General features: G+C 46.1%; 1 protein-coding gene across 2 annotated transcripts in view; it reads left to right on the top strand.

Moving 5' to 3' along the window:
• The window catches only part of IL1R2 (interleukin 1 receptor type 2), a 38,969-nt gene extending 17,095 nt beyond the window's left edge, over positions 1–21,874 (top strand). Inside the window, exons 2-9 of one of the 2 annotated variants that reach the window (XM_010809815.4) lie at positions 2,095–2,222; positions 3,168–3,426; positions 5,401–5,581; positions 9,030–9,201; positions 12,141–12,203; positions 15,852–15,987; positions 17,532–17,674; positions 21,046–21,874. In XM_010809815.4, the coding sequence (XP_010808117.1) occupies positions 2,156–2,222; positions 3,168–3,426; positions 5,401–5,581; positions 9,030–9,201; positions 12,141–12,203; positions 15,852–15,987; positions 17,532–17,674; positions 21,046–21,227 (1,203 nt within the window). In that variant the 5' untranslated portion in view covers positions 2,095–2,155 and the 3' untranslated portion in view covers positions 21,228–21,874. 2 annotated transcript variants of the gene reach the window in all.
• The last annotated feature ends 4,469 nt before the right edge of the window (positions 21,875–26,343 follow it).

The following is a 26,343-nucleotide window of genomic DNA, read 5'->3' on the forward strand; positions in this document are numbered from 1 at the left end:
ATGGTCAATGTTGGGGTGACCTTTATGCTAAGTAAATGGCCTGGTGAACCTTGGGTGGGGTTGGAGGCAAAGTTACAGGAATAGAAGCAGGATGAGCTGATGGTGAGACAGCCCAGGGTGGACACCCAGCTAAGGGGAAAGTCTCAGGTCCTCCATGTCACCACTTGTCACCGGCAGGAGAGCTCGGGACACAGCTCTGAGCCCCCATCTTCTGGTGGTTGCCCAGTGATGAGGTGGGGGAGGTTTCTAGAGTTCAAGGGTCACTTCCTCTGTCTGCCAACACTGCCCTGGCAAGCTGAGAGCCATCTGGGTTTACTATGAGCCATTCTGAATGATATCTGTGCCAGGAATGGGGAACAAGCCAAACTCCTTCAAGAACATGAAGGTGAATGCTGGCAAGGGTGTTTCTGTCTGGATTCATTCATCACTCCCAGCTCCCGAGCTGACTTTCAGGTGTGCGCATTCCCTGGTACTTTCTGGGAGTGGGCACCACGTAGTCCATGAAAACTGAATAAGATGGAGCCTGTGTCCTCATGGGCTTCCCAGGTGGCTCAGTGGTAGAGAGTCTGCCTGCCAATGCAGGAGATGTGGGTTCTCTCTTCCCCTGGGTTGGGAAGATCCCCTGGGCGAAGGCATGGCTACACACTCCAGTTTTCTTGCCTGGAGAATACCATGGACAGAGGAGCCTGACAGGCTACAACCCATAGGGTCGCAAAGAGTGGGACACTGAGCCGCTCACACAGTTGTCCTCAAATCTGTCCCCACCCCTGGGGTCCAGAGGTGTGGTCCAAGGCCTGATGGCGCCCACTTCATTCCCTCCTGGGGAAACTCCTCCCTCTACAGGTGGGGGTATTTACCTGCCCCACGGATGGCAGGTTTGGCCACGTGTCTTGCTGTGGCCAATGGAATGTGGGCCAACAAGAGTGAGCTGGTTCTGAGCAAGCAAGGCCTCGCGTGCTTTTGCCCACGTTGTTTATGTGTTGCCATCACATGAGAACATCACCTCCCAGAAAGTCACTGGTCCAAGGAGAGCGAGACATCCATGGAGCTGACTTGGGTCCCACCTGAAGCTCGGAGCTGAGCCTAACCCAGCGTAATCTAGGTCGGCCAACCTCCATCTCACCCACAGACCTGTGAGCGAGAACGAAAGACTGGTGTTCTATGGCACTGGTTTGGGGCTGGCTTGTTAGCAGTATGGTTGTGGCAGTGGCTAGTGATACAAGAGGCACCTGTGATAGAGTGTGAGATGGACCAGGGGAGATGTGGATGGTCCAGGGGGCAGGTGTGGGGGCCCCACGGGGGAGGCGCGGGGGGCCTGGGGGGAAGTACAGGGGGCATCTGATACTCCAGCTTTGGGGAGGTTGATGGGGAGGAACGCTTCATGAACTGGTGTAAAATATTCAGTTTTTGGCCCTCATTTTGCTTTTTCCTCTGGGATGCTCTAGACCACAGATTATATAGAATTCCTCAGGTTATGTCAGAATTGTGTGTAAAATAAGAGTTAATCCATAAGGACTGTGGCAAAAGTTCTCTGACAAGTTAAATATGAGGGCCTTTTGACTTTGTGATTCATTCACTCATCCCTCACTCAACAGACAGGAGTTAGGAAATGGCTCTGAACAAAATGAATTAGAATCCTGAGCACCTGAAGCTTACATGATGGTGAGAAAAGACAAGGTTGATGATAAATGTCAAGAGAGCAATAGAGCTGGAAAGGAAAGATGGAGTGTTGGGGCAGAAGGGGGTGCAATTATGCAGGAAGGTCGGGGAAGACCTTGTGAAGAGTGGTGTTTGAGCCAAAACATTAGCAGTGGCCTTAGGTGGGGAACGAACCTCTTGGGCCAAGGAGCCGGGAGTGCTAAGGCACATTTCAGGAGACTTAGGGTACAAAACTCCTATTTCAAGTGAAAATTGCCAGAGAGGAAGAACAGATTAAAAATTTTTGAGTTTTCTTGTTAAAAAAAAAAAATCTAGGCTACAAGATTTCTGTTGTCAGGTAAAAGCTCCAGAGACCAGCCTGGGACCACCCTTACGGGTCCGCTCTTCTGGTGTGGTGGCTCCTGGTGATACCGTTCCGTCTGTCTCCTCCGCTAGGCTCTGGTGTGCTGGACTGGCAGCCTCCCCTTCCTGTGTCCTCCAGAAGTTTCTGGGAGCCATGTTCCTCTTGTCCGTATTGATAATGGGTGTGTCCACCTTCGCCGTGCAGTCTGAGGAGCACTCGGGTAAGTAGTGACTCTCAGCTGGAAGGGCTTGCCTGCAGCTTCTCTGGGGATGGTGTTGTTTAGTCACTAAGTTGACTCTTGGTGACCCCATAGACTGTAACCCGCCGGGCTCCTCCGTCCATGGGGTTCTCCAGGCAAGAACACTGGAATGGGTTGCCATTTTTTCTCCAGGGGATCTTCTTGACCCAGGGATCAAACCCACGTCTCCTGCATTGGCAGGCATATTCTTTACCGCTGAGCCACCTGGGGATAGGAGTTGCTTTTATCTAGGGAGATTTTTTTGTTATCGAGAAGCAAGGTGTGGCCATCCATGCCTTGGTAGGAGACACAGTCTTCTCTTGCCGGTCTCGTCTGGTGGATGAGTTTCCTGTGGGCGTCAGTCACTCCTGCCAAAGGAACAAACCAAAGAGACTGTGCTTTTGCCCTTGATAAAAGGTGGCTTTGGATTTTTACCATCCAATGTGTTGGAACTAAGCTAAACTCAATCAGGATCGACTTTGAATGGCCAGCTGTCATCAAATAAAAAATAAGGCCAAACTTGAGACTTCCCTGGTGGCCCAGTAAGGTTAAGAGCTTGCCTTCCAATGCAAGGTCTGTGAGTTTGGTCCCTGGTCAGGGAGCTAAGATCTCACATGCCCCACAGCCAAAAATCCAAAACATAAAACAGAGACAGTATTGTAACAAATTCAGTAAAGACTTTAAAACTGGTCCACATTAAAAAAAAAATTCTTAAAAAAGCCCAAAATTTTTTTTTTATCTTGTGAACCTAATTTAACTCTTCCCACCAGATGTAGATGGACCTTGTTAGCAGCCCTAATGTCATTATCTGGGAGCTTTGGAGAGCATTGTGAGCTCTCAGATTTGTTGGTGGGGCCCCACATCGTCAGGGCACGTAGTGCGCCTGGAGAGACCCAAAACCTGACCGTGGATTCTCTGTCCTTCCAGTGGCCGCAGGAAGCTGCCGATTTCATGGCAGGCACCCCAAAACAAGGTTCAAGGTAGAAGGGGAGCCTTTGGTCTTGACGTGCCCCCAAGTTCTCCACTGGGAGTCTACCAGCGCCCATGTCAACGTGACTTGGCGTAGAAATGACTCCGCCGTGGCGGTCCCAGGGGAAGAAGAGTCGCGCGTGTGGGTCCGAGACGGAGCTCTCTGGATCGTGCCAGCCTCCCAGGCAGACTCGGGCACCTACATCTGCACTGTCAGGTCAGCCCCTTGGGGACAAGAGGGGAGGGGGCTCCTCCACAACGGATGCTTGCATGGCATTGCCATAACAACCTGGACTTCCGCATCCGGCCCATAGGTGGGAACCTACTTTCCGTCTGCCTCACTGTTCCTGAAATGCCTCCTAGCCGGGAGCCTATCCCCAGACGTCCTCACGGTGCCCGTTCTCCCCTTCACTGAAGTCTTTGTCTAAGTGTCAGCTCTAGGAAGAGGATGTCCCTGGCTACTTTGTCTAGAATGGGATTCCTGTCACTCTCTCTCCTTTGTCTCCATCTGACACACACGTACTGGTTTGATGTATTTAAGGACTTGTCCACCCCGTTAGAACATACGCTCCAGAGCGCAGGGGCGTGGTTTGTTTCGTTCACTGCTGAATCCACAAGGACTTAAGGAATACATGCAGAACCCTGAGTCGGATTGGAGACGGGGGAGAGACTTTAGGAAGCAATTAATCCAAATGCTTATGGGGCGGGGAGAGCCAGGCTCATAAAGTTCTCCCAGGTGGTGGGTGTGGAGCTGAGGCTGGAACCCGCAGTTCCTGACATGGGACTTAGTTCCCCCTTTATTGTCCTGTTGCCTTTTTTCCTCTTTAATTGTGGCGACACAAGGATAATATAACATTTACCATTTTAACCTTTAAAAAAAATTTTTTTTAATATCAGCTGAATTTATTTTTATTTGTTTCTAAATTTTAACTGGAGTGTAGTTGCTTTAGGGCTTCTCCAATGGCTCGGTGGGTAAAGAGTCTGCCTGCAGTACAGGAGACACAGGAGACGTGGGTTCGATTCCTGGGTCGGGAAGATCCCCTGGAGGAGGAAATGGCAACCCACTCCAGTATTCTTGACTGAAAAACCCCACGGACAGAGGGGCCTGGTAGACTGTAGTTCAAACGGTCGCAAAGAGCTGGACATGACAGAGTCACTAAGCACACGCAGCTGCTTTGCGGTGTTGCATCGGTCTCTGCTGCACAGCAGGTGCAGCAGCTGTGCCTATGCATGCATCCACTCCCTTCTGGGCTTCTTCCCATTCAGGTCACCACGGAGCACTGAGTATGCTTCCTGTGCTATGCACTGTGTTCCCATCAATTGTCTACTTTACACATAGCATCAATAGCGTATATGTGTCAACTGCAGTCTTCCAAGTCTCTGTTTCCATTAATACCACCATTTTGCCTCTGCCTTTTCCCCAGTTCTAAGGTTTTGATAGAATGATGATATTGAGATTATTGTTAGGCCAACCAAAAACCCAAACAAACTTACCAAGCTCATTTCCCCCATGCAGTATTGAAAAAAATACTTCACAGATCTTATCCAAAGATGGTAACAGTTTCCTGATATTTGATTTCAGTTGATACATGATTTCCAAGAGAAGTAAAGGGGATATTCTTTCTGTGGAAACAGTGGCTCTTCGGAAACAGCCTCTCCATCTGGATAAGGTTTCCTGGGCTAGGGATTTGGAGCATGCTGGAGCTGTGCTGAAGCACCCCCCAGAACCTGGGAGGGTGTAGACCCCTTTGAAGAGGACTTGGAGTTTCTTGTACGTGTGCTAAGCCACTTCAGTCGTGTCTGACTCTTGGCAACCCATGGATTGTAGCCTGCTGGGCTCCTCTGTCCCTGGGATTCTCCAGGCAAGAATACTGGAGTGGGTTGCCATTTCCTTCTCCACTAAGACACTGGAATTTCTTCTTAGTGGCCTCGATGGCCTTGAAAGCAGTCTTGTGAAGGGTCCTTTGAGAAACAATAGAATACATCACCATTCCTATATGACAGTTATGACACGGTACTTCTTTTGCCCCCCAAAGATTTGAAAGAACTAGGGACAGAAATACTACAATACTAATGAGAAAAATACAGAATGAAGTACTCACTGAGATTGGGGAAGTTATTCTTCATTTCATTTAGTTTTACTTTCATTCTGCCTTGCCATTTAGTACTCTTTTCTCCTCTTTTCAATCAGAAATGCCTCTTACTGTGACAAAATGTCCGTTGAGCTCAGGGTTTTCGAGAAGACAGACGCCTCCGTGCCTCTCATCTTCTACCCACAAATTATACCCTTGTCAGCCTCTGGGCTACTAGTTTGTCCTGATCTGAGCGAATTCATCGGTAACAGAACTGACGTGGAGATTCAGTGGTACAAGGTACGTCTCTAAAAGTTGCCATTTAATGAATACATGTTTGAAGAGCCATAGAAAAGACATAAAACACCCATTCTGAAGGCAATATGTTCACTCCTCTATTTCTATTTTGTTAAAAAGGACCGTGATTAGTATATTCTATGCATCTTTATAAGCTTGAGTAAGCATCCTCAGATAGTTATTTGAAAAGACAGAGTGTGAAATGAATGCAGAATAAATAAAACCTGAAGAAAATAGCTTTTTACTCTATGCTGTGTCTATAGAAATTTAGAAAGAACTGTTTAACAACTTTATATACATGTTAGTAGAGTTTTTGTAAAAGCACATGAAAGTCAGCCTTTGGGTTAAAGGAGTAAATATTGATGTAAACACGATTTCCTATCTTGTTTGATAAATACCATTGTCAGCTCCCTTGGGTAGACCAGGGGTGGGCAAAAGACAGCCGTGGGCCAGTGAGCTGCCGCTCCTTTGTTTGTTTTTTAACTTTTTATTTTGTATTGGAGTATATTTAATTAATGATGTTGTGATGGTTTCAGGTGGACAGCAAAGGGGCTCAGCCACACATACACATGAACCCATTCTCCCCCAGACTCCCCTCCCCTCCAGGCCGCCACATCACATTGAGCAGAGTTCCCTGTGCTGTACAGTAGGTCCTTGTTATTATCCATTTTAAATATTAGCTGCTACTCATTTTTGGATGTTAACTATCCAGTTAAGGATAGTTTTCACATTTTTAAATGGTTTAAAAAATTAAAGAAGACTATTATTTCATGACCTGTGAAAATGATATAAAACTCAAATCTCAGTGTCTGTAAGTAATGTTTTACTGAGACGTGCTCATTTGTTTCTGTGTTTTTATGGGGCAGCGACAACTGAGTTGAATAGTTGGACAGAAGATATGTGGCCTAAAATATTTACTTGCTGATTCTTTACAGAAAAAGTTTGCTGACCCCTGATATAGACTGTGAGTTGATACTGAAAAGTACAGTTACTTGTTTAAAAATGGATAGAAATGAACACTTCAGTAAAAAAAATAGGTTGACCAATTGACAAGCATTCTAACTGCAAAATAGCCAGAGTATGTCAAGTTAATATTGAAAACTTTGAAGTGATTTTCAGAGAAAATATTGAGTTGGCCAAAAAGTCTGTTCAGTTTTTTGTATAGGGTGGCATGGCAAAGCCTGAACGACCTTTTTAATGAACCCAGTAAGTAGCCAGCTCTTATGAATTAGTCCGCCCAATAGAGGAACTCTTGGTTTCATGAGTATAAAAAGGTCAAGTGAGAGATTTTACCATAGAGGAAAGAGCACCGATTCTGGGGGTGACCAGTCTGGATTGGAAACCCTGCATCTTCAGTGACCTGTTGTCTAGCCTTGGTCAGCTTTTTTCCTTCTTTAACCTGTTTTCTCTGCAAGAGGGCAGTTCATCCCTCCCACCACCTGGGACTGTTTCGAGTTGACATGGAGCAAGTGTGTGAAACACCCTGGGAAGTGCTTGGTGTGTAAATGTGGGTGGACAGGGGCATCCTGGTAGCTCTTAATGATGTCGGTTCCCGTCCTAAGAGTGCTGACCGTCGCTGAGCATGACTGTGTCCAAGTCTGTTCTCAGGTCCCCGACATGAGCCCAGTGCAGTAGGGGCTGTTAACATCTCCATTTTATGGATTAGGAGAGGGAGACACACAAATGCGAGTACTGTGCCCAAGGTCACTCAGCTGGCAGAGGGTGAAGTCTGACCTCTGATCGTGGAGGCCAGAACACGCACATCCCTGGCACACAGGGAACCCTGGAGACTTGTAGACCCTGGAAGAACCATGTGGCTCTGCCCTGTTTTAACTTTTTAAACTTAATCAACACACTAGAGACTGTTCACATTTCAAGTACACTAATCAGAAACCCACACTCTGTGTGTGTGTGAGTCGCTCAGTCGTGTCCAACTCTTTGGGACCCCATGGACTGTAGCCCGCCAGGCTCCTCTGCCCGTGGAATTCTCCAGACAAGAATACTGGAGTGGGCTGCCAGTTCCTGCTCCAGGGAATCTTCCTGACCCAGGGATCAAAACCGGTCTCCCACACTGCAGGCAGATTCTTTACCATCTGAGCCCTCTTTGGGTTTGTTCATATTTGATAACATGTGTCGGGAATGATGAAGTCTGTTTTTAATTAAGTATATTGTTCAGTTAGACTTAATGAGTCATGTGGCTGACAAACTCTTCCAGTTATGCCCATGTTCTCATTCAGAATAAGTCTGTGAACTGACTCAGGGTTCTATCTGACGATTGCAATCGTCATGGTTTTGAAAGAGATGTTCCTGAGAACATTTTGTGCTTGTGAAGTATTTCCCCTGCTCTGCTCTGCAGTACCTTTGTCCAAAGTGCGGCTTCATGTCTCACACTCAGTTTTCTCTTACAAAATTTTCTCCATCTCTCCTGACTCTTTAACTAGAAATGATTCTTAATGTGATTACTGCAACATCAACTCTTGGGGGCATTCACCATGACTACATCACAGCACTCCTTTCTGGATGTTTCCCAGGGCCTATAGGCAACAGTTAGGCCATAAATATATCTATATTTTAATGGCCTACTTTTTCAAAGAAGATAGTTTCTTTTTTTCCCATTGTGCTGAAGCAAACGTGCTTTAAACCTTGTGGTTAAACAGACCCAGCCATTTATTACAAACTTTTTATTTTGTATTGGGGTATAGCCAGTTCACAAAAATCTTGTGATAGTTTCATGTGGGCAGCAAAGGGACTCAGCCATATATAACGTGTATCCACTCTCCCCTAAACGCCTCTCCCATCCAGGCTGCCACATGACATTGAGCAGTTCCTTGTGTTAAATAGTAGGTCCTTGTTGGTTATCCATTTAAAATATATCTGTGTGCACATGTCCATCCCAAACTCCCTAACTGTCCTTCCCCCCATCATTCCCCCCAGCACCTATAAGTTTGTTTTCTAGGTCTGTGAGTCTATTTCTTTTTTGTAAATAAGTTCATTTGTATCATTTCTTTTTAGAATCCCCATATAAGCAATGCCATATGATATTTCTCCTCTTTCTGACTTACTTCACTCAGTATGACAATCTCTAGCCCCACCCATGTTGCTGCAAATGGCATTATTTCATTCTTTTCAATCCAGCCATTTTATTTTATATGCTAACAAACTCCCTCTCCTCAAAATACAGATAAAACCACGCCTCAAAGGACAATATTTGCGAAGTAAATACCAAGGTGATTCTTGGGTTGCAAATTCAATAGTGATGCTCAATACCAATGCTGTTCATAGCTTTTGAGATATCAGTTAGAATATAGTTTAACTTATTAAAAAAACTTATAATTTTGCATTGGGATATAGCCGATGAACAATATTGTGATAGCTTTAGGTAGACAATGAAGAGATTCAGCCATACATATACAAGGATACAGTGTAACTTTGAAAACCATTTTCCCTTAAGGATTCTGTCCCTTTGGATCAAGACAACCAGAAGTTTCTCAATGTGAGGGGAACTCGCTTACTCGTAAACAATGTGTCCATGGAGGACGCAGGCTACTATACCTGTGCCATGACGTATGCCCACAAAGGCAGGCAATACAACATCACCAGGAATATCAAACTCCGAGTTAAGAGTGAGTACTTGCCATCAAGAAACCTCTGTACCCTGGTTCAGCAACAAGCATGGAAGGAAAAAATTAGGGCTCACGTAGAACTCTTTTTTACCCCCAGGTTGTTATTTCTTGATTGATTTTTTTAAAGAAATATTTTTAATTGAGGGAAAATTGCTTTGATTTCAATTGGTTTGATTTCACGTAGAATTCTTTGAGTGTCTTTGGTATGAGAGGAAAACAGATATGGCAAATCTCTTGGCACCAGGCTTATAAGACACTTGGAAGGATAGAAAGCTGGGTGATGTTATGAACAGTGAATCCCTGGGTAGGTGACAGGGTTCTAAGTCTGAAGTTAAAATATACACCACTAGAGGGAGCCAAACAGGAGTTCACTTGGAAGGTCCCTCTGCAAGGTCGGTTTGGAAGGCTTGCACCTCAAGGGCCAGTCATCAGAACCCAGTTGCCACAACTTTGTGTCTAATTCTAGGATGTGCATGCGTGATCACTTGGTGGGTCGTGTCCGACTCTTCGTGACCCCATGAACTGTAGCCCACCAGGCTCCTCTGTCCATGGGATTTCCCAAGCAAGAATACTGGAGTGGGTTGACATTTCCTTCTCCTAATTCTAGGATACTAGGATTTTTTGGAGTTTTCAATGAGAAGTCTATACACTGGTATAGCTGGTGAAAAAAATCTCTCTTTTTTGATCTTCCCCAAGCATGTCTAGCCTGAAGGCTCAGACGGTAAACAATCTTCCTGCAGTGCAGGAGACCCAGGTTCAATCCCTGGGTTGTGGAAATCCCCTGGATTTGGAAACGACAAGCCACTCCAGTATTCTTGCCTGGAGAATTCCATGGACAGAGGAGCCTGGTGGGCTACAGCCCAGGGTATCACAAAGAGTCGGGCACGACTGAGAAAACTAAGCGACTAACACACAAGAGTGTCTCGTGGCTCTTGAAACCAGGGTTTGAAATAGCAAGGGTGCGCATTGGTTTACATGAGTTCTACCTGAAAATAATGTGTGAACAGCACCAAGTAGCAAGTCAAGTTTGTTCACTGTTTCTTCCACGCCTCCTACGTGCTGGGCATCAAGCTTGGTGCAGAGGCACATGAGGGGTGAAGTCCTGGCCCCTGCTCTGGACAGTGTGATGCTTCTCTTAATTTTATACGCTGAATAACTACACAGTCGGGGTCTTTTCAGGGCTTCCCAGGTGGCACTAGTGGTAAAGAATCCGCCTGCCAATGCAGGAGATATACGTGATGAGGGTTCGATCCCTGGGTCGGGAAGATCCCTTGGAGGAGGGATGGGCAACTCACTACAGTGTTCTTGCCTGGAGAATCCCATGGACAGAGGAGCCTGGCGGTCTACAGTCCATGGGGTTGCAAAGAGGTGGGCATGACTGAGCAAGTGAGCAGACACACATACACACACACACACACACACACACACACACACACACACACACGGACTGTTCAGGCATATAATTAGTCTACGAAGGGAAAAGATTTTCTTCTCCCAGAGAATACAGAGATCCAGTCTTATTACAGGGGAAATCGAGTCTTCCATGAATGGAAATCTCTGTGTCTGGTGAGGATTCAATCGCATCAGCCCCTTGCTCCCCCGCAGAGGGGATCCCCTAGAATCCCACCCCCCTCCACCGTTATCCTGTTCATGTGATACAGCACAGGAACACGAGGGGGCGCCAACCTACCTATTATCCTGTGTCCCGACCACACTATGTCTCAGCCGTTTTCTAGGGTGGTCCTCCGCCAGCTGCGGCATCACTTGGGTACTCATTAGACACGCAGACTCTCAGGCCTCCTCCCAGACGTACTGAATAAGAAACAATGAGCAACCCATGTTTAATAAGCTCCCAGGTGATCCTGACATGCCCTGGAGTTTCGACCCACGGATGTATCTCGTCCTTGGGGCATCTTTCTCCCCTATCTGCCTCCCTGAAGCAGCCCTGTGATCTTGGAGGGAGGCGCAGGCTCCTGGTCGTGATCTCGGTCACAATGGAGAAGCCGGCTGCTCTCTGGGCTCGCCGGGGATGCTGCCTAAAGCTTATCCCACTAGGGTTTCAGATGCTCTTTAGTGGAAGACGCGAGGATAGAGCCGTGGTGGACTTGGGCAGCCCTTCATCCACCCTTCGCTGTCCTTTCTGCCCCAGTTTAGATGCCCAGTTTCTTCAAGCTGCAGGGAGAACTGCCTCTTGGGGAGCTGGGCTCTGATTCCTCCACAAAGAGTTGATTTCCTCAATTACAAGCAGGTGGCCAAGCTGGGCTACCCCGTTTCTCTCTCAGTGTGGGGTTAACAGGCTTCCCAGGTGGCCATTCCCAGCGGCACCCACCTGCCAATGCAGGAGTCTCAGGTCGGATCCCAGGGTCAGGAAGAGCCCCTGGAGGAGGGCATGTATTCTTGCCTGGAAAATTCCATGGACAGAGGAACCTGGTGGGCTACAGTCCATAGAGTCGCACAAAGGCACACACACACGTGGGGTTAGCATCACGAACAGGTGGTTCTGGATGTCCTGTGCCTTTTTTATTTTTCAGAAGTGACTCCAGGACTCTAGTGGCAGGTGTGGAGGGGGCTACTTTAGGGTGAGGAGCCTTTGAAGTAACACCCGTCCCGTGGACATCGAGAACATTCCTGTTAAGGGTTCATTCAGGAAGCTGGGGAGTGGAATGGTTAATTGTTATCGCAGAGCATAGAACATCTGCGAGAGGAATGTGTGTATAACTGCGGCTTCTTCCAGTAATCTCTCTTCTGGGAAAAGCGTTGGCCAAAGAGCCTCAATTTTGTGGCTAGCCGGTTTCCTTTGCCAGACAAAAGCCGAGACTCACAATGTCTGGCTCTGCTGCAAAAGAGAATTTAGCTAATTAGCTAAACAATAGACCCTGACCCTCAGCTCGCAATGAAGTGCTTCCTCATTGAATCTCCTTTCCTCCTGTCTTTCTCAGAAAGAGATGAGGAGACTATTCCTGTGATCATCTCTCCCCACCAGACCATCTCAGCCTCACTGGGTAAGGACCATGTGACCCATGGGGGTGCCTGCAATCTCAAACCTGGGGCCCCGGGACCCCCGTGTCACCCACTGTGCCTGCCCTAGGGGATGCATGTCTCGGGTGGAGACCCTCCCTGCAAGAAATAACAATGTTGTTACCCCAGTGCGAATTAACAAGTGTGAGGGAACATTTCTCTTTGTCAAATGTTCATAGAAATGGCATTGTTGAGAAGCATGCATATTTAACTTCTTGAAAACTCTACCAACAAAAACACTCAGTGTAAAAAATCAGAACATTTATTGGCCATTGTTAACTACATGAAAGAAATAATTGATGGCATGATGTCCCAGGCAGCAACTGAGGTGTATTTAAAATATTAATAATTCACTTCACCAACATGTGGCTAATGCTAGCATTACACCCAAGGCTCAGACTGCCCTGCTGGCTCCCTGGAGACAGTTTCTTGTCGCTTCCTATCAGGTCAGTGGGTCAAGGGAGGTAATGCTTGTCAGAGGTTTTCGTTTTTCACCCTTTCACTGTTCCGGCCAGCACACACTTTCTTTTTTTTTTTTAATTTAATTTTATTTTTAAACTTTACAATATTGTATTAGTTTTGCCAAATATCGAAATGAATCCGCCACAGGTATACCTGTGTTCCCCATCCTGAACCCTCCTCCCTCCTCCCTCCCCATACCCTCCCTCTGGGTCATCCCAGTGCACCAGCCCCAAGCATCCAGTATCGTGCATCGAACCTGGACTGGCGACTCATTTCATACATGATATTATACATGTTTCACTGCTATTCTCCCAAATCTCCCCACCCTCTCCCTCTCCCACAGAGTCCATAAGACTGATCTATACATCGGTGTCTCTTTTGCTGTCTCGTACACAGGGTTATTGTTACCATCTTTCTAAATTCCATATATATGCGTTGGAATACTGTATTGGTGTTTTTCTTTCTGGCTTACTTCATTCTGTATAATAGGTTCCAGTTTCATCCATCTCATTAGAACTGATTCAGATGTATTCTTTTTAATGGCTGAGTAATACTCCATTGTGTATATGTACCACAGCTTTCTTATCCATTCATCTGCTGATGGGCATCTAGGTTGCTTCCATATCCTGGCTATTATAAACAGCAGCACACACTTTCTTATCAAACACTGTGAAGTCTAATAAGATGTCTTTCAATGCCAACATCAACCCTGTGGGATGGTCTTATTTCTCCCATTTTCCAGAAGAAAAGATGCCTGGGGTGAGGGTGGTGGGGGTCATTGGCTCAGCGTCTGTCAAAAAGTCTCAGTTGAGTCTGACTGGGGTTCAGACTCAGGCCTGTGTGTCTGTGAGGCCTGCACCTTTTGTGTGTGTTTGTTTTTATATAATCGTTTTTTAGCTCTTATGCTCATTTATTAAACCCTGGCTGCAGAGTTCTGTCTATCTATCCATCTATCAATCACATGTCTATTGATCCATCAATCATTTATCTATCCATCCATCCATCCATTCATCTATCTAGCTACCTACCTATCTCTTCTGTTTGGTCTTAGGCTTATATTTTAAGGGCTTTCCTGGTGGCTCAGATGGTAAAGAATTTGCCTGCAATGCAGGAGACCTGGGTTTGATCCCTGGATTGGGAAGATGCCCTGGAGAAGGGAATGACTACCCACTCCAGTATTCTTGAGGCTTCCCTGGTGGTTCAAACAGTATTCTTCAGTGTTCTTGCCTGGAGAAGCCCAGGCATGGAAGAGCCTGGTGGGCTACAGTCTGTGGGGTTGCAGAGTCGGACACAACTGAGCAATTAGCATTTATATTTTAAACTTTAATTGGTGACCATGGAGCCTAGGGGGGCTCTTGCAGATGCTGGGGTTGTGGCCTGACACCTGAGTTGCAGCTCTGGAAGCCTCAGCTATCTTGGGTCTCAGAAGAGCTTTCTGGAAGCCTGGGGATGTGGGGACCCAGGTCAGTGCTGACGCTGGCTCCTCCATGTTCCCCAGCCCACAAAACTTTACCTCCCACCCCGTTGCTTTGCACGCATGGATATGCCTGGCAGAGTCACCTGTGGCCAGATTGAATGGGCTGCTGCTGCCTGAGAAATCTTTTAAGGTCAGAGGGGTGTGCAGGAAGAACAAAAGCAGGCTTTCTGAGCCTGAAGTGGGGCCAGGGGGGCTAAAGGCCATGCCCCAAGGAGGCCCATCACTTGAGGACGATACGCATGGGAAGGATTTCTTCTTTTGTTCCCCACTTTGGTGACTAAAAAAAAAAACTTAGAGTGATTGAGGCAAGGGACTCAGGACCATCACATCGCACAACTGTAGAAGGCACCCTTCATGTAAAACGTAGTGGCTTTTTCTTTTGAAAGAAGTTTTGATTTTGTATTGGGGTATAGTCAATTAACAATGTTGTGATGGTTTCAGGTGAACAGCAAAGGGACTCAGCCACACACATACATGTGTCCATTCTCCCCCAAGCTCCCCTCCCCCCCAGGCTGCCACATGACATTGAGCAGAGTTCCCTGTGCTGTGCAGTAGGTCCTTGTTTGATCCATTTTAAATATCGCAGTGTGTACTTGTTCATCCCAAACTCCTTAACTGTCCCTTCCCCTGCTTCTTCCTTGCAGGCAACCGTAAGTTCAGTCTCTAAGTCTGTGAGCCTGTTTGTGTTTTGTAAGTTCATTTGTATAATTTCTTTTTACACTCCACATATAAGGGATGTCATGTAATATTCCTCCTTCTCTGTCTGACTCACTTCACTCCGCATGACAATCTCCACGTCTATCCATGTTGCTGCAAATGGCGTTATTTTGTTCTTTTCTATGGCTTAGTGATAGTCCATTGTATATATGTGCCACATCTTTGGGCTTCCCTAGTGGCTCGGATGGTAAAGAATCTGCCTGCAATGCAGATTCAATCCCTGGGTCAGGAAGATTAACCTGGAGAAGGGAATGGAAACCCACTCTAGGATTCTTGCCTAGAGAGTCCCATGAACAGTCCGTAGGGTCGCAAAGAGTCAGACACGACTGAGCGACTCACACACACACAATATTCCCTTGTATATATATACCACATCTTCTTTATCCATTCCTCTGTGGACAGTTAGGTTGCTTCCATGTCCTGGCTGTTGTAAATGGTGCTGCAGTGAACACTGAGGTGCGTGCATCCTCTTGGACCATGCATGTAGAACACAGTGACCTTTGAAGGGGTTAATCCCAGATGAGCACGACCTGGGTGGAGAGCGCCCTGGGCAAACAGGAGAGCCGGGACCAGCAGTGGGCAAAGAGAATGCACACACACACCCGGATTTTTGGAGGCAGCGAGAATGAACTGTGGAGGAAGGTGGCCTGGGACTTCAGAATGCTCTGTAGGAGCCCAGTGGCCTTGGGAAGCTGTTTGCTTCTGGCTTTCCATCTGCCACGAGGAAGGAGCTGGAGATGCTTAGTAAATACTGACGCTCAAGGTGAAAGCTTAAGGGAACTAACATTCCTTCTAAGAAAAAATAATAGTGTGTTGAGGGTGTCTGAGAAGAAGTGAAAGGCCCACTGCTCATCCACATATAAGGGATGTCATATAATATTTCTCCTTCTCTGTCTGACTTATTCACTCCGCATGACACGTGACCCCTGTCCACCAGCTGGGTTCTGACGTCTGATGCGCTGTCTTGCTGTCACAGGGTCCAGGCTGACAATCCCATGTAAGGTGTTTCTGGGAGCCGGCATACACACAACCACTCTGCTGTGGTGGACAGCCAACAACACCTTCATAGAGGATGCCTACCACGGGGGCCGCGTGACCGAGGGCGAGCGCCAGTAAGTGATGGGGCGGATCTTCCTTGTCCCCTGGGCACAGCTGTTTGTGACCCTCCGCAGACGTCACTTCCTTGTACAGACGGTGTCCTAGCCAACCCATCCTATATGACGTACACACACACACCACAGGACAAACCTATATATATATTTTTATTCTAATCTGTTGGATCTTTAGCATGTTTGACATTGAGCTTTGCTAAGAATCACGAACTACTCTTGAGAATCAAGGCTTGTAATGCTATGAGTTGAGTAGCAGCCTAATACTTGGTTGGTGTTGCCTCTTCTAGTTGTTTAATTAAATCTTTTTCTCTCGAGTGTTGCAGTTTTCAAACAAATACTTTGAGCTAACATGTGTCCATTCCTGACTTTGCAACTTAGGAGTCCAACATTTTCATAGCCCTTAAAGAGACCCTGAGATATAGCAGCTGGATCTGAGCCCCGCCTATTTCTCAGGAAACCGTGAGCTACCACAGTCTCTAAGGAAGGATGCTATGAAAGAAAGCGAGAACTCTGTTCTCATAAGCCTTCTCTGGAAAACGTTTTCTCCCTCTGAACGCAGAACAGTCACGCCTTGTAAATGGGAACCATTTTTTTGTGTGAGGAAGGCAGACCCTTCCATATTCCAAATTATAAAGGATTTTAATTTATTTTTAAATTTTATTTATTTTTTATAAAGGATTTTTAAATTGTAGTGTCAGTACTCTGAATTTGCCTGAATTTTTGCCTGCCAAATTCTTGTCTTTTTGGAAAGATCTATCCAACATGACCTTTCTAGATGCAGTTTAGTGGATAGAAATTAGGTGTGGTTAGCACGACCTTTTGCTTGTGGATCCTCATTGCAAGAAGTTTGGGCAGGACTCACATGCCACGTGCCAGCTTGCTCATACTATCCATTTACTTAAAGGAGCCTATTTTTTCCCCCATAGATGAAAAAAGAAAATAGTCCTAGTGGACCCACAGCCATGATATTTTTATTTGTACTAATAAATAATGTGAGGCATCTTTGGATTCCTGTAACATTACAAATGGCAGTGATGTTGACTAGAGCCCTCCCCCACGTCTGCTGCCCTTGGTTCTGAACTTGAACTTCCAGAGAGCTGGCAGTGAATGGTGATGAGAACAGACGCAGAGGAGGATGGATTCCTGGAAACTCCCTCCCTCCCTTCAATATGCAAATGATTGGCTGGTCATGCAGTCCAATTTCCCCAGACTAGACATTTCTGTTCCCACCAATGGTTCATTGTTCATCAAGAGCCTTAAAAAGTGAGCCCCCCCACCTGTTTATCCAAAGAAGCTGGCTTCTGTAAGTTCGCATTGTCACAAGCATCCTATCACAGCTACCAGCATCTTGAGAGTTACTCTTATCTTCAGGAATAGGCTTAGAAAATCTCCCAAGTAAATAACAACTGTAATGGCAAGTCGCCCTAACTTGGTAAATCGTGCCGTCAGTTTAAGTCCAGCGGAGCTCTGAGGATGTGTAGGTGTCTGCATTGAGAAGACAAGCCGGCCTTTGACAGAGGATGTTGAACTGTTTTCTCACTCAGGGCATACTCAGAAAACAATGAGAACTACATTGAAGTGCCACTGATTTTTGATCCTGTCAGAAGAGAGGATTTGCACACGGATTTTAAGTGTGTTGTCCGTAATACGATGAGTTCCCAGACGCTTCGTACCACGGTCAAAGAAGGTATGGATTTCGGGGGCGGGTCATGAAAGGGAAAAACAAGTGTTGGGTGCTCTGTGGATGTGAAACAAAGGTCCTGGTTCATCAGGTGGTTACTTAGGTGAATCTGTGAGTTTTCTGTTAGTGGAGCTCAGAAAACACATCTCTCCGTATTTGTGAATGTTTTTGGTAGGGTGGAGGCTGGCTTTGGGAGATTATACTCAAAGGAAAATTTAAAGAGGAAGCTGATTTTTTGGAAAAAAGACAAAATGGTTCTGTGATAGGTTAAAAAACAAAACCAAACCCTGTGTTTCCTGTGGTTCTGCCGGATCAGCAGGGCCAGTGTGCTTCCCTGACCCCTCGAGGCGGGTAGGAGGTTTTTCATCCTGAGGTTGAGAAACTTCATCCTCCCAGGACTGGGGATTGGGAGGTACCCAGAGCTCAAGTGGGTTTAGGGTTAAAGCCATCAGTCACCAGGAAATAGGGCCTCTCTGGTTGCTTAGTGGTAAAGAATCTGCCTGTGATGCAGGAGAAAGGGGTTTGATCCCTGGGTTGGGCAGATCCCCTGGAGAAGGGAATGGCAACCCACTCCACTATTCTTGCCTGGAAAATCCCATGGACAGAGGAGCCTGGCGGGCTATAGTCCATGGGGTCACAAGGAATTGGACAAAACTGAGTGACTAAACAACAACATTAGGAAATAAAGTGCAAGACTGTAGCTAGATCAACTCACTGCTCATGGAAGAACATTGAAACAAGGAGGAAAGAAAAACCTGATTTATCCTTTTGACGTGGCTCAGCTGGTAAAGAATCCTCCTGGAATGTGGGAGACCTGGGTTTGATCCCTGGGTTGGGAAGATCCCCTGGAGAAGGGAAAGGCTACCCACTCCAGTATTCTGGCCTGGAGAATTCCATGGACTGTTATAGTCCATGGGGTTGCAAAGAGTCGGACACAACTGAGCAACTTTCAAAATTAAAAAAAATCACTTTGAAAGATCGATTTCTTCTCAGTGTTTGAGTGCTGAGCAGAAAAGGGAGGTGTAAGTGATGTAGTCTGTCAGCTGCTCGAAGGACAAGAAGGGAAGAGACAAAGTGATTCCCACTGGGGACCTTACCCTGACTTCATCACAATCAGTAAACACAAGCCCCCCTACATTTGGGTGTTTGCAGAGGAGGCAGCTGCGGACAAGTTTTTTTTAAGTTGAGAGTTATTTCTGGAGGGCACCCAGAAAGAACAATACCTATGATCCAGGCCCCCACCAGGCTGCACCCACTTCCTACAGTGACCATGGAGGAGCTGGGGGTGGGTGGGGGGAGGATGTGAAAAACACCAGATACTGGCCCCAGAAAGCTGAGATGTATAGGAAAGGATGGTTTTAGTTAGCCCAGACTCTTGCATCTTCCCATACAGAGAAAAGCACTGAATTCCTTAACTTGAAACATCAGGAAAGCTTTTAATGGACAGTTGAGGATCTGGATAAGCCTTAGGGCAGGAATGACCACACAGTGTAACTTCTCTGCAACCATTCTCTGTACACACCAGCATGCCCTGCTTGAGCCACTGGTTGACAATGCAGAATCCTGGGTTCACCCCCAGACCTACCCAGTGAAATTCTTTCGGGGGGAGGCCAAAGCCTGACTGACCACAGAGCTCACAGCTGAAAGCTTCCACCAGGGCTCAGAGGTGCCTCCCAATAGTGGCTCCAAAAACGAAAGCTTCACTCGGTTTGTGGAATTTTAAGATGCAAGAATCATCTGGAGAAATTGCCTGAGAATGTGTTTTTTCCCGAAAATCGGCAGAGTAGGATAAATAGTATCTCAGAAATGTAGAATTCTGGCCTCCTCATCCATGTGTGATCAATAATCAGAGCCTCTTTTGTGAATCTAACAAGTAATATACTTATTAACCTTTTCATCAATTTTTATTGGAGCATAGTTGCTTTACCGTGTATTAATTTCTGCTGTACAGCAAAGTGAATCAGCTATATGTTTACATTTATCTCCTCCTTTTTTGGATTTTCTTCCCTTTTAGGTCACCACAGAGCACTGAGTAGAGTTTCCTGTGCTATACAGTAGATTCTCATTAATCATGTTTTATACAGTGTCAATCGTGTATATATGTCAATCCCAACTTCCCAGTTCATCCCCCACCTCTACTGTTCCCTCTTGGTATCCATACATTTGTTCTCTACATCTGAACTACACCTTCTCTAATTCCATCTTTACTCTTTTTTGTGCTTTTATATTTATTTTATTGAGATATTATTCACATACCACAAGTCACCATTTTAAAGTGTTAAAATATACTTGTTAACTTCCTAAAATTTAATTTTTATTATATTTTGGAGTATAGGTGGTTTATGGTGTTGTATTATTTTCAGGTGTACAGCTCAGTGATTCAGTTATACATACACACGTATCTATTCTTTTCTGGATTCTTTTCCCGTATGGGTTATTGCAGAGTATTGGGGAGAGTTCCCTGTGCCATACAGCACGTCCTTGTTAGTAATCTATTCTATATAGTGTGTATATGCCAATTCCAACCTCCCAATTTATCCCTCTCCTGCAGCACTTGTTAACTTTTAATCAACACTTGCTTCCTATATTTTCATAACACAGAGCTGCAAAGGAACAGAATTAAAAACAGCTGGATCCAGGCAATAATCTTGACACCTAAAGCTCCTTTATCCCAGATTTTTCTTTTCCTTTGTTACTTTACTGACTCTTCCTGACACCCAGGCTCCCTGGAAAAGGACATATTATACCCTGGTCACATCACAGTTAGCCAGCAAAGACCTCGATAGACCCCTTACTGCATACAGTCCAGCAGGTGGAACAAAATTAGACCTTGACACATGCCCCACCCCCGCCGAAATCCACACTGCTTCTCTCTGCTGGATATTTGTTCTACCTGACTTTGTTGTTGTTGTTATTTATTTCTTTACCCACTGTGGGGCACATGGGATCTTCCCCAACCAGCGATCAAACCCATGCCCCCTACACTGGAAGCTTGGAGTTGGACTGAACTGGTTGTTCAGTCACTATGTCTGACTCTTTGTGACCTCACGGACTGCAGTACGCCAGGCTTCCCTGTCCTCACCGTCTCCCAGAGTTTGCTCAAACTCATGTCCATTGAGTCGGTGATGCCATCCAACCAACTCATCGTCTGCCATCCCCTTCTCCTTTTGCCTTCAGTCTTGCCCAGCTTCTGGGGCTTTTCTAGTGAACCACTGGATTGCCAGGAAATTCCTGTTTACCTTCCTTGTTTCCATAATGCCGTCAATATCATTCTCAGTACTCTTGATCCGGGCGTCCTTCTCTGTAGAGTGCACGGCAGTGTCCCATTTGGCCACAGGAGCTTGTTCACAGCTCATGTGTCTCTGTTCTTCCTACAGCTGCCACGTTCTCCTGGGAGATCATGCTTGCCCCGCTGTCCCTCATCGTCTTGGTTCTGGGGGGCATATGGATGCACAGACGGTATAAACGCAGAACTGGAAAAGCCTATGGTTTGATGGAGTTAAAGACTGGCCATCCAGATTCGCAATCCTATCCGAGTAAAATAAAGGAAATAAAATAGTTCAAATCAAACCATGTCCTTTCCAACGGGAGCGGCTCAGCTTTGTGAAGGATGCTGTTCTTTTCCTCAGTTATTTACCAAAGCTACTGTGTGTATAGTGGGTTTGTAGTGAAAGACTGAAATGTCCACGTAATGTTTACTGTGAAACCAGATCACGGGAACCAGGGTGCGTGTGGGTGGGTGTGAGGCGCTCTTTGAATAAGAGTTGAAAACATCAAAATGAGTTTTGAAATTCATTTATTCATTTCATAACAGTGTGTTAAAAGTTCTATGTCGACTATGTTCTATGGCAGATGTTCTAGATACAAAAATAGTGAGGGCGTGGTTTTCCTTTTGGAAGGGTGGGATTTTATCTCGAAACTGGAAAGGATGATTTAGAAATACTAAAGAGGAAGAATCCTCAAGAACTGGTAAATGCTTTTTAAAAGGATGGTCCAGAAAATGGTAATTTCAAATAGATGGTCTGAAAAATACGTAACGTACCAGTAAATGGAGAAATGGATTCAGCTTTCATAATTAAACTTCTGAAAATAAAGAGGAAGAGTGTTGAGATGGTTTATACACATTGTGGGGAAAAAAATCACAGCCTCTTTTATATAATATACCAAAAATAAATTCCTGCTAAGTTAATGAGTTAAATTTAAAAATCAAATTGCAGAAAAATTGGCATGACTCACTCCTTTACCTATTCAAGTCTTTGTTCAAATGTGATCTTCCCAAAGGCCCTTATAGTTCAGTTCAGTTCAGTAGCTCAGTCGTGTCCAACTCTTTGCAACCCCATGAATCCCAGCACGCCAGGCCTCCCTGTCCATCACCAACTCCCAGACTTCACTCAGACTCACGTCTATTGAGTCGGTGATGCGATCCAGCCACTCATCCTCTGTCGTCCCCTTCTCCTCCTGACCCCAATCCCTCCCAGCAGCAGAGACTTTTCCAATGAGTCAACTCTTTGCATGAGGTGGCCAAAGTATTGGACTTTCAGCTTTAGCATCAGTCCTTCCAAAGAACACCCAGGACCGATCTCCTTTAGAATGGACTGGTTGGATCTCCTTGCAGTCCAAGGGACTCTCAAGAGTCTTCTCCAACACCACAGTTCAAAAGCATCAATTCTTCGGCACTCAGCTTTCTTCACAGTCCAATTCTCACATCCACATATGACCACAGGAAAAACAATAGCCTTGACTAGATGGACTTTTGTTGGCAAAGTAATGTCTCTGCTTTTGAATATGCTATCTAGGTTGGACATAACTTTCCTTCCAAGGAGTAAGCGTCTTTTAATTTCATGGCTGCAATCACCATCTGCAGTGATTTTGGAGCCCCCCAAAATAAAGTCTGACACTGTTTCCACTGTTTCCCCATCTATTTCCCATGAAGTGATGGGACTGGATGCCATGATCTTCGTTTTCTGAATGTTGAGCTTTAAGCCAACTTTTTCACTCTCCTCTTTCACTTTCTTCAAGAGGCTTTTTAGTTCCTCTTCACTTTCTGCCATAAGGGTGGTGTCATCTGCATATCTGAGGTTATTGATATTTCTCCCGGCAATCTTGATTCCAGCTTGTGCTTCTTCCAGCCCAACGTTTCCCATGATGTCCTCTGCATATAAGTTAAACAAGAGCCCCTCTACTTCCATCCTTCTGTGTCCCCCCACCAGCTGTGCTTTGTGTCATTTTTGCTCTTACCCACACCAGACCTTCTGTTTTATATTTGCTTGTTTATTTTATGTCTGTTTTCCCCACCAGCATGGGAGATCCTTGAGGGCAGAGATGTTATTTTGGTCTCAACTATACTCCCAGTACCTAGAATCAAGCCTGCTGTTCACTGGGCATTTAATAATTATTTGTAGAATAGAAGAAAATAGGGTGAATTCTCTTTATAGCAATAGATGGACAGGATTCATTATGTTACGATTTCTGCGTAATAGAACAATAAAAGCAAAATGTCAAAGAAACTGCATCAAGCAAGATCAAGGCATTAATAACTATAATTTTCAGAGGGATTCAAGGTTTTAAGAAAGGTGTCAGAACTGAACAGATGAAAGAACATGAGTAAAGAATTGCAGAGGAAACAAGCACCGAGGAACTGTGGTTTCCGTAATAATCAGAGATGAATTAAAGAAACACTCACACACTTTTGCTGTCGTTCAGTTGCTAAGTCCTGTCTAACTCTTTGTGACCCCATGGACTGCAGCACACCAGACTTCCCTGTCCTTCAGCATCTCCTGGAGTTTGCTCAAACTCATGTCCATTGAGCTGGTGATGCCATGCAACCATCTCATCCTCTACTATCCAGTGTTAAAAGGTGATACCAAGATCATTACAAAACAGTCACCCTCACACGCTGTGATACCGTGTATACATTGGTACTGGGAGGTGACAAGGAATACCCGCGATGCCAGTGGGGTGCTGGGACCAGCTTCCAGTCCTGTGCGTGTGGGTTCAGTCGCATCTGACTCTTTGCGACCTCGTGGACTGTAGCCCTCCAGGCTCCTCCATCTGTGGAATTTTCCAGGCAAGATTACTGGAGTGGGTTGCCATTTCCTACCCCAAGGGAGCTTCCTGACTCAGGGATCGAAACAGTCTCCCGCATCTCCTGTTGGCAGGCAGGTTCTTTACCACTGCACCACCTGGGACCAGCTTGCACCTTCTTAAAGAGCCAGTGTGTCATCTCCTCTCTACTCTGTTCAGTGATGTCATCTGTAGCTTAAAACCAACTCTGGTAGGAGAATTTACATCACAGAAATTGGCAAATGCCACAAGTTTCCCCTCTGCGGTACCCCACTATGAGGACCATAGAGATGCCCAGTACTGCTATTCCTGGGAACTTAGGACCTGATTCAGTAAAATAGGAGATAGCATTCAGTGAAACTTACCACCCTGATGATGAAACATTATGCCTCAGTAATAAGTGATAATTATCAAGATTCTGAGACCAGGATATTTATAATATTAAAGTAAGTTTGTATGCAAAACAGAAGTTGTTTTATACAGTTGGACTGCACCCCACAGGTCTGCAAGCCTTGTAATTGCCCAGCCTGGAGACCCAAGAAAGCTTGGAAACGGTGGCAGAGACATGAGTGGCTTGTTGGATGGGGCCAAGTGGCCTGGATCCACCGCCCACCATGGCTGGCTAGCAGCACAGGGTGGCAGTCTTCACTCCTGGGGGAGCAGGAAGTGTTAGTTGCTCAGTCGTGTCCGACTCTTGGCCACCCCATGGACTGCAGCCCACCAGGCTCCTCTGTCCATGGGATTTCCCAGGCAAGAATACTGGAGTGGGTTGCCATTTCCTTCTCAGGGGATCTTTCCAACCTGGGGGTTGAACCTGAGCCTCCTGCATTGCAGGCAGATTCCTTAAGCTGAGCTACCAGGGAAGAGCAGGAAGCTACCGGTTCTAAAGGGAACTGATGCAGATTGGCTTATTGGTTACCCGAGAAACCAGCTTCAGGCCTGACCTCACAGGCCCTCAGGTTAAAGACATTTCCCCTTAATAAGCTAGCAGGTGGAGCCCTTCTGGCCTAAGGATCAGAACAGTCTTGGGCCTGGAGCAGAGGGAGAGCACTCTCGTGTGAGTGGGCATAGGGGAAGTCCATATGATTCACGTGTGGGACGCACAGAGAGCAAGAGAGGAGCCACTCTTGCGTCCTGGGCCCATGCAGTTTAAATGGTTGCAGTGATGTTAAAATTTGTTTGCATTGAGACAAGGAGAAAAACAAAACCCAGAGACTTTGAACACATGTTTCTTAGGTTCACGTCAAGCTGCCTTCGTGATCCTGCACGAGCCCTTTCATCTCATGGTAGGTCAGTCTTCTTATCTGAAAAATGGGGATAGTAACAGGCCTGACCCTGGAGTCTTTAATAGAGTCTTTTGCTCTTTTTGTTTATTTATTATTATTATTTTTTGAGTCTTTGGCTCTTTAATAATCAAAAACCATAGTGGGAATTCCCTGGCAGTCCAGTGGTTAGGACTCCAGGGCTTTCATTGCTGTGGAGGTCGGGTTTCACCTCTGGTTGGGGAAACTAAGATCCTACAAGCTGAGTGGCAAGGCAAAACAAAAACAAAAACAAAAACACCTAGGAATAGACAGAAGTAAATATTTAGACCATTTACTTAGAACCATTACTTCTAAACATCTAGAAGTAAATGTTTAGACCAAAGGTCAGCAGATGAGTTTTCTGGCCAAATCCAACATGGCCTCTGTTTCTATAAATTCAGTTTTATCAGGACACAGGAAGGCCTGTCTGTGGATGGACCGTCCACGGCTACCCTGGCTCTTTGAAGGTGGGGCTGAGTAGTGGAGTTCTGGCTGGAGAATTTACCCTCTGGCCCTTTACAGAAAAGGTTTGCAGATGGCTGGTTTAGACAAGAGATGATGGGCAGTTTTGACCCTTCATTTTAGATTCCCTGTTACTATCATCTCTCCCCTTCTTTGCCTGTTTTCAAAGCTGGTGAAGAGAGAGACGTGAGATGGAGCAGGCAGAGGTCTTTTGCATCCATCAGGAACTTTCATGTGAAGGAGTGGAAAGTGAGGTTGGAGATGGTGGACAGGAGAGAGCCTTGTGAATGGCTGCTCCAGATGTTTCTCCTTTGCTGGGTCTTCAGCTCGGGGGCCACGTGGCATTCATCCTGCTTCCCTCCTGGGGTCCCTCCTTGCGGGCTCTTCACCCCACCTTCAGATCTGGGCGGCTTTAGCCATGACCCAGAAAAGGAGCAGCCTGCAGCCAGGAGAGCCACCACTACCAGACTCTACCTGACAGCTCCCTTACGCATTTCCTCTCCTCTCTGAAGATTTGAAGTCTGGGTCACGTTGTCAGAGAAAGTGGGAGACACTCGGGGAGTCTGGGGCACTGATTTATGATCATATCCAGGGGTAAGTGGGACACCTGGGCTTCCGGGGAGGCCTTAGTGGCAAAGAACCCGCCTCCCCGTGTAGGAGATTTAGGAGATGTGGGTTTGATCCCTGGGTTGGGAAGATCCCCTGGAGGAGGAAATGGCAACCCACTCCGTATTCTTGCCTGAAGAATCCTTTGGACAGAGGAGCCTGGTGGGCTTCAGTCCATGGGGCTGCAAAGAGTGAGACACGACAGAAGCGACTTAGCACGCATGCACAGTCTAGCGCTGG

Source organism: Bos taurus, chromosome 11, assembly GCF_002263795.3.
Source record: "Bos taurus isolate L1 Dominette 01449 registration number 42190680 breed Hereford chromosome 11, ARS-UCD2.0, whole genome shotgun sequence".
NCBI classification, from domain to species: Eukaryota; Metazoa; Chordata; class Mammalia; order Artiodactyla; family Bovidae; genus Bos; species Bos taurus.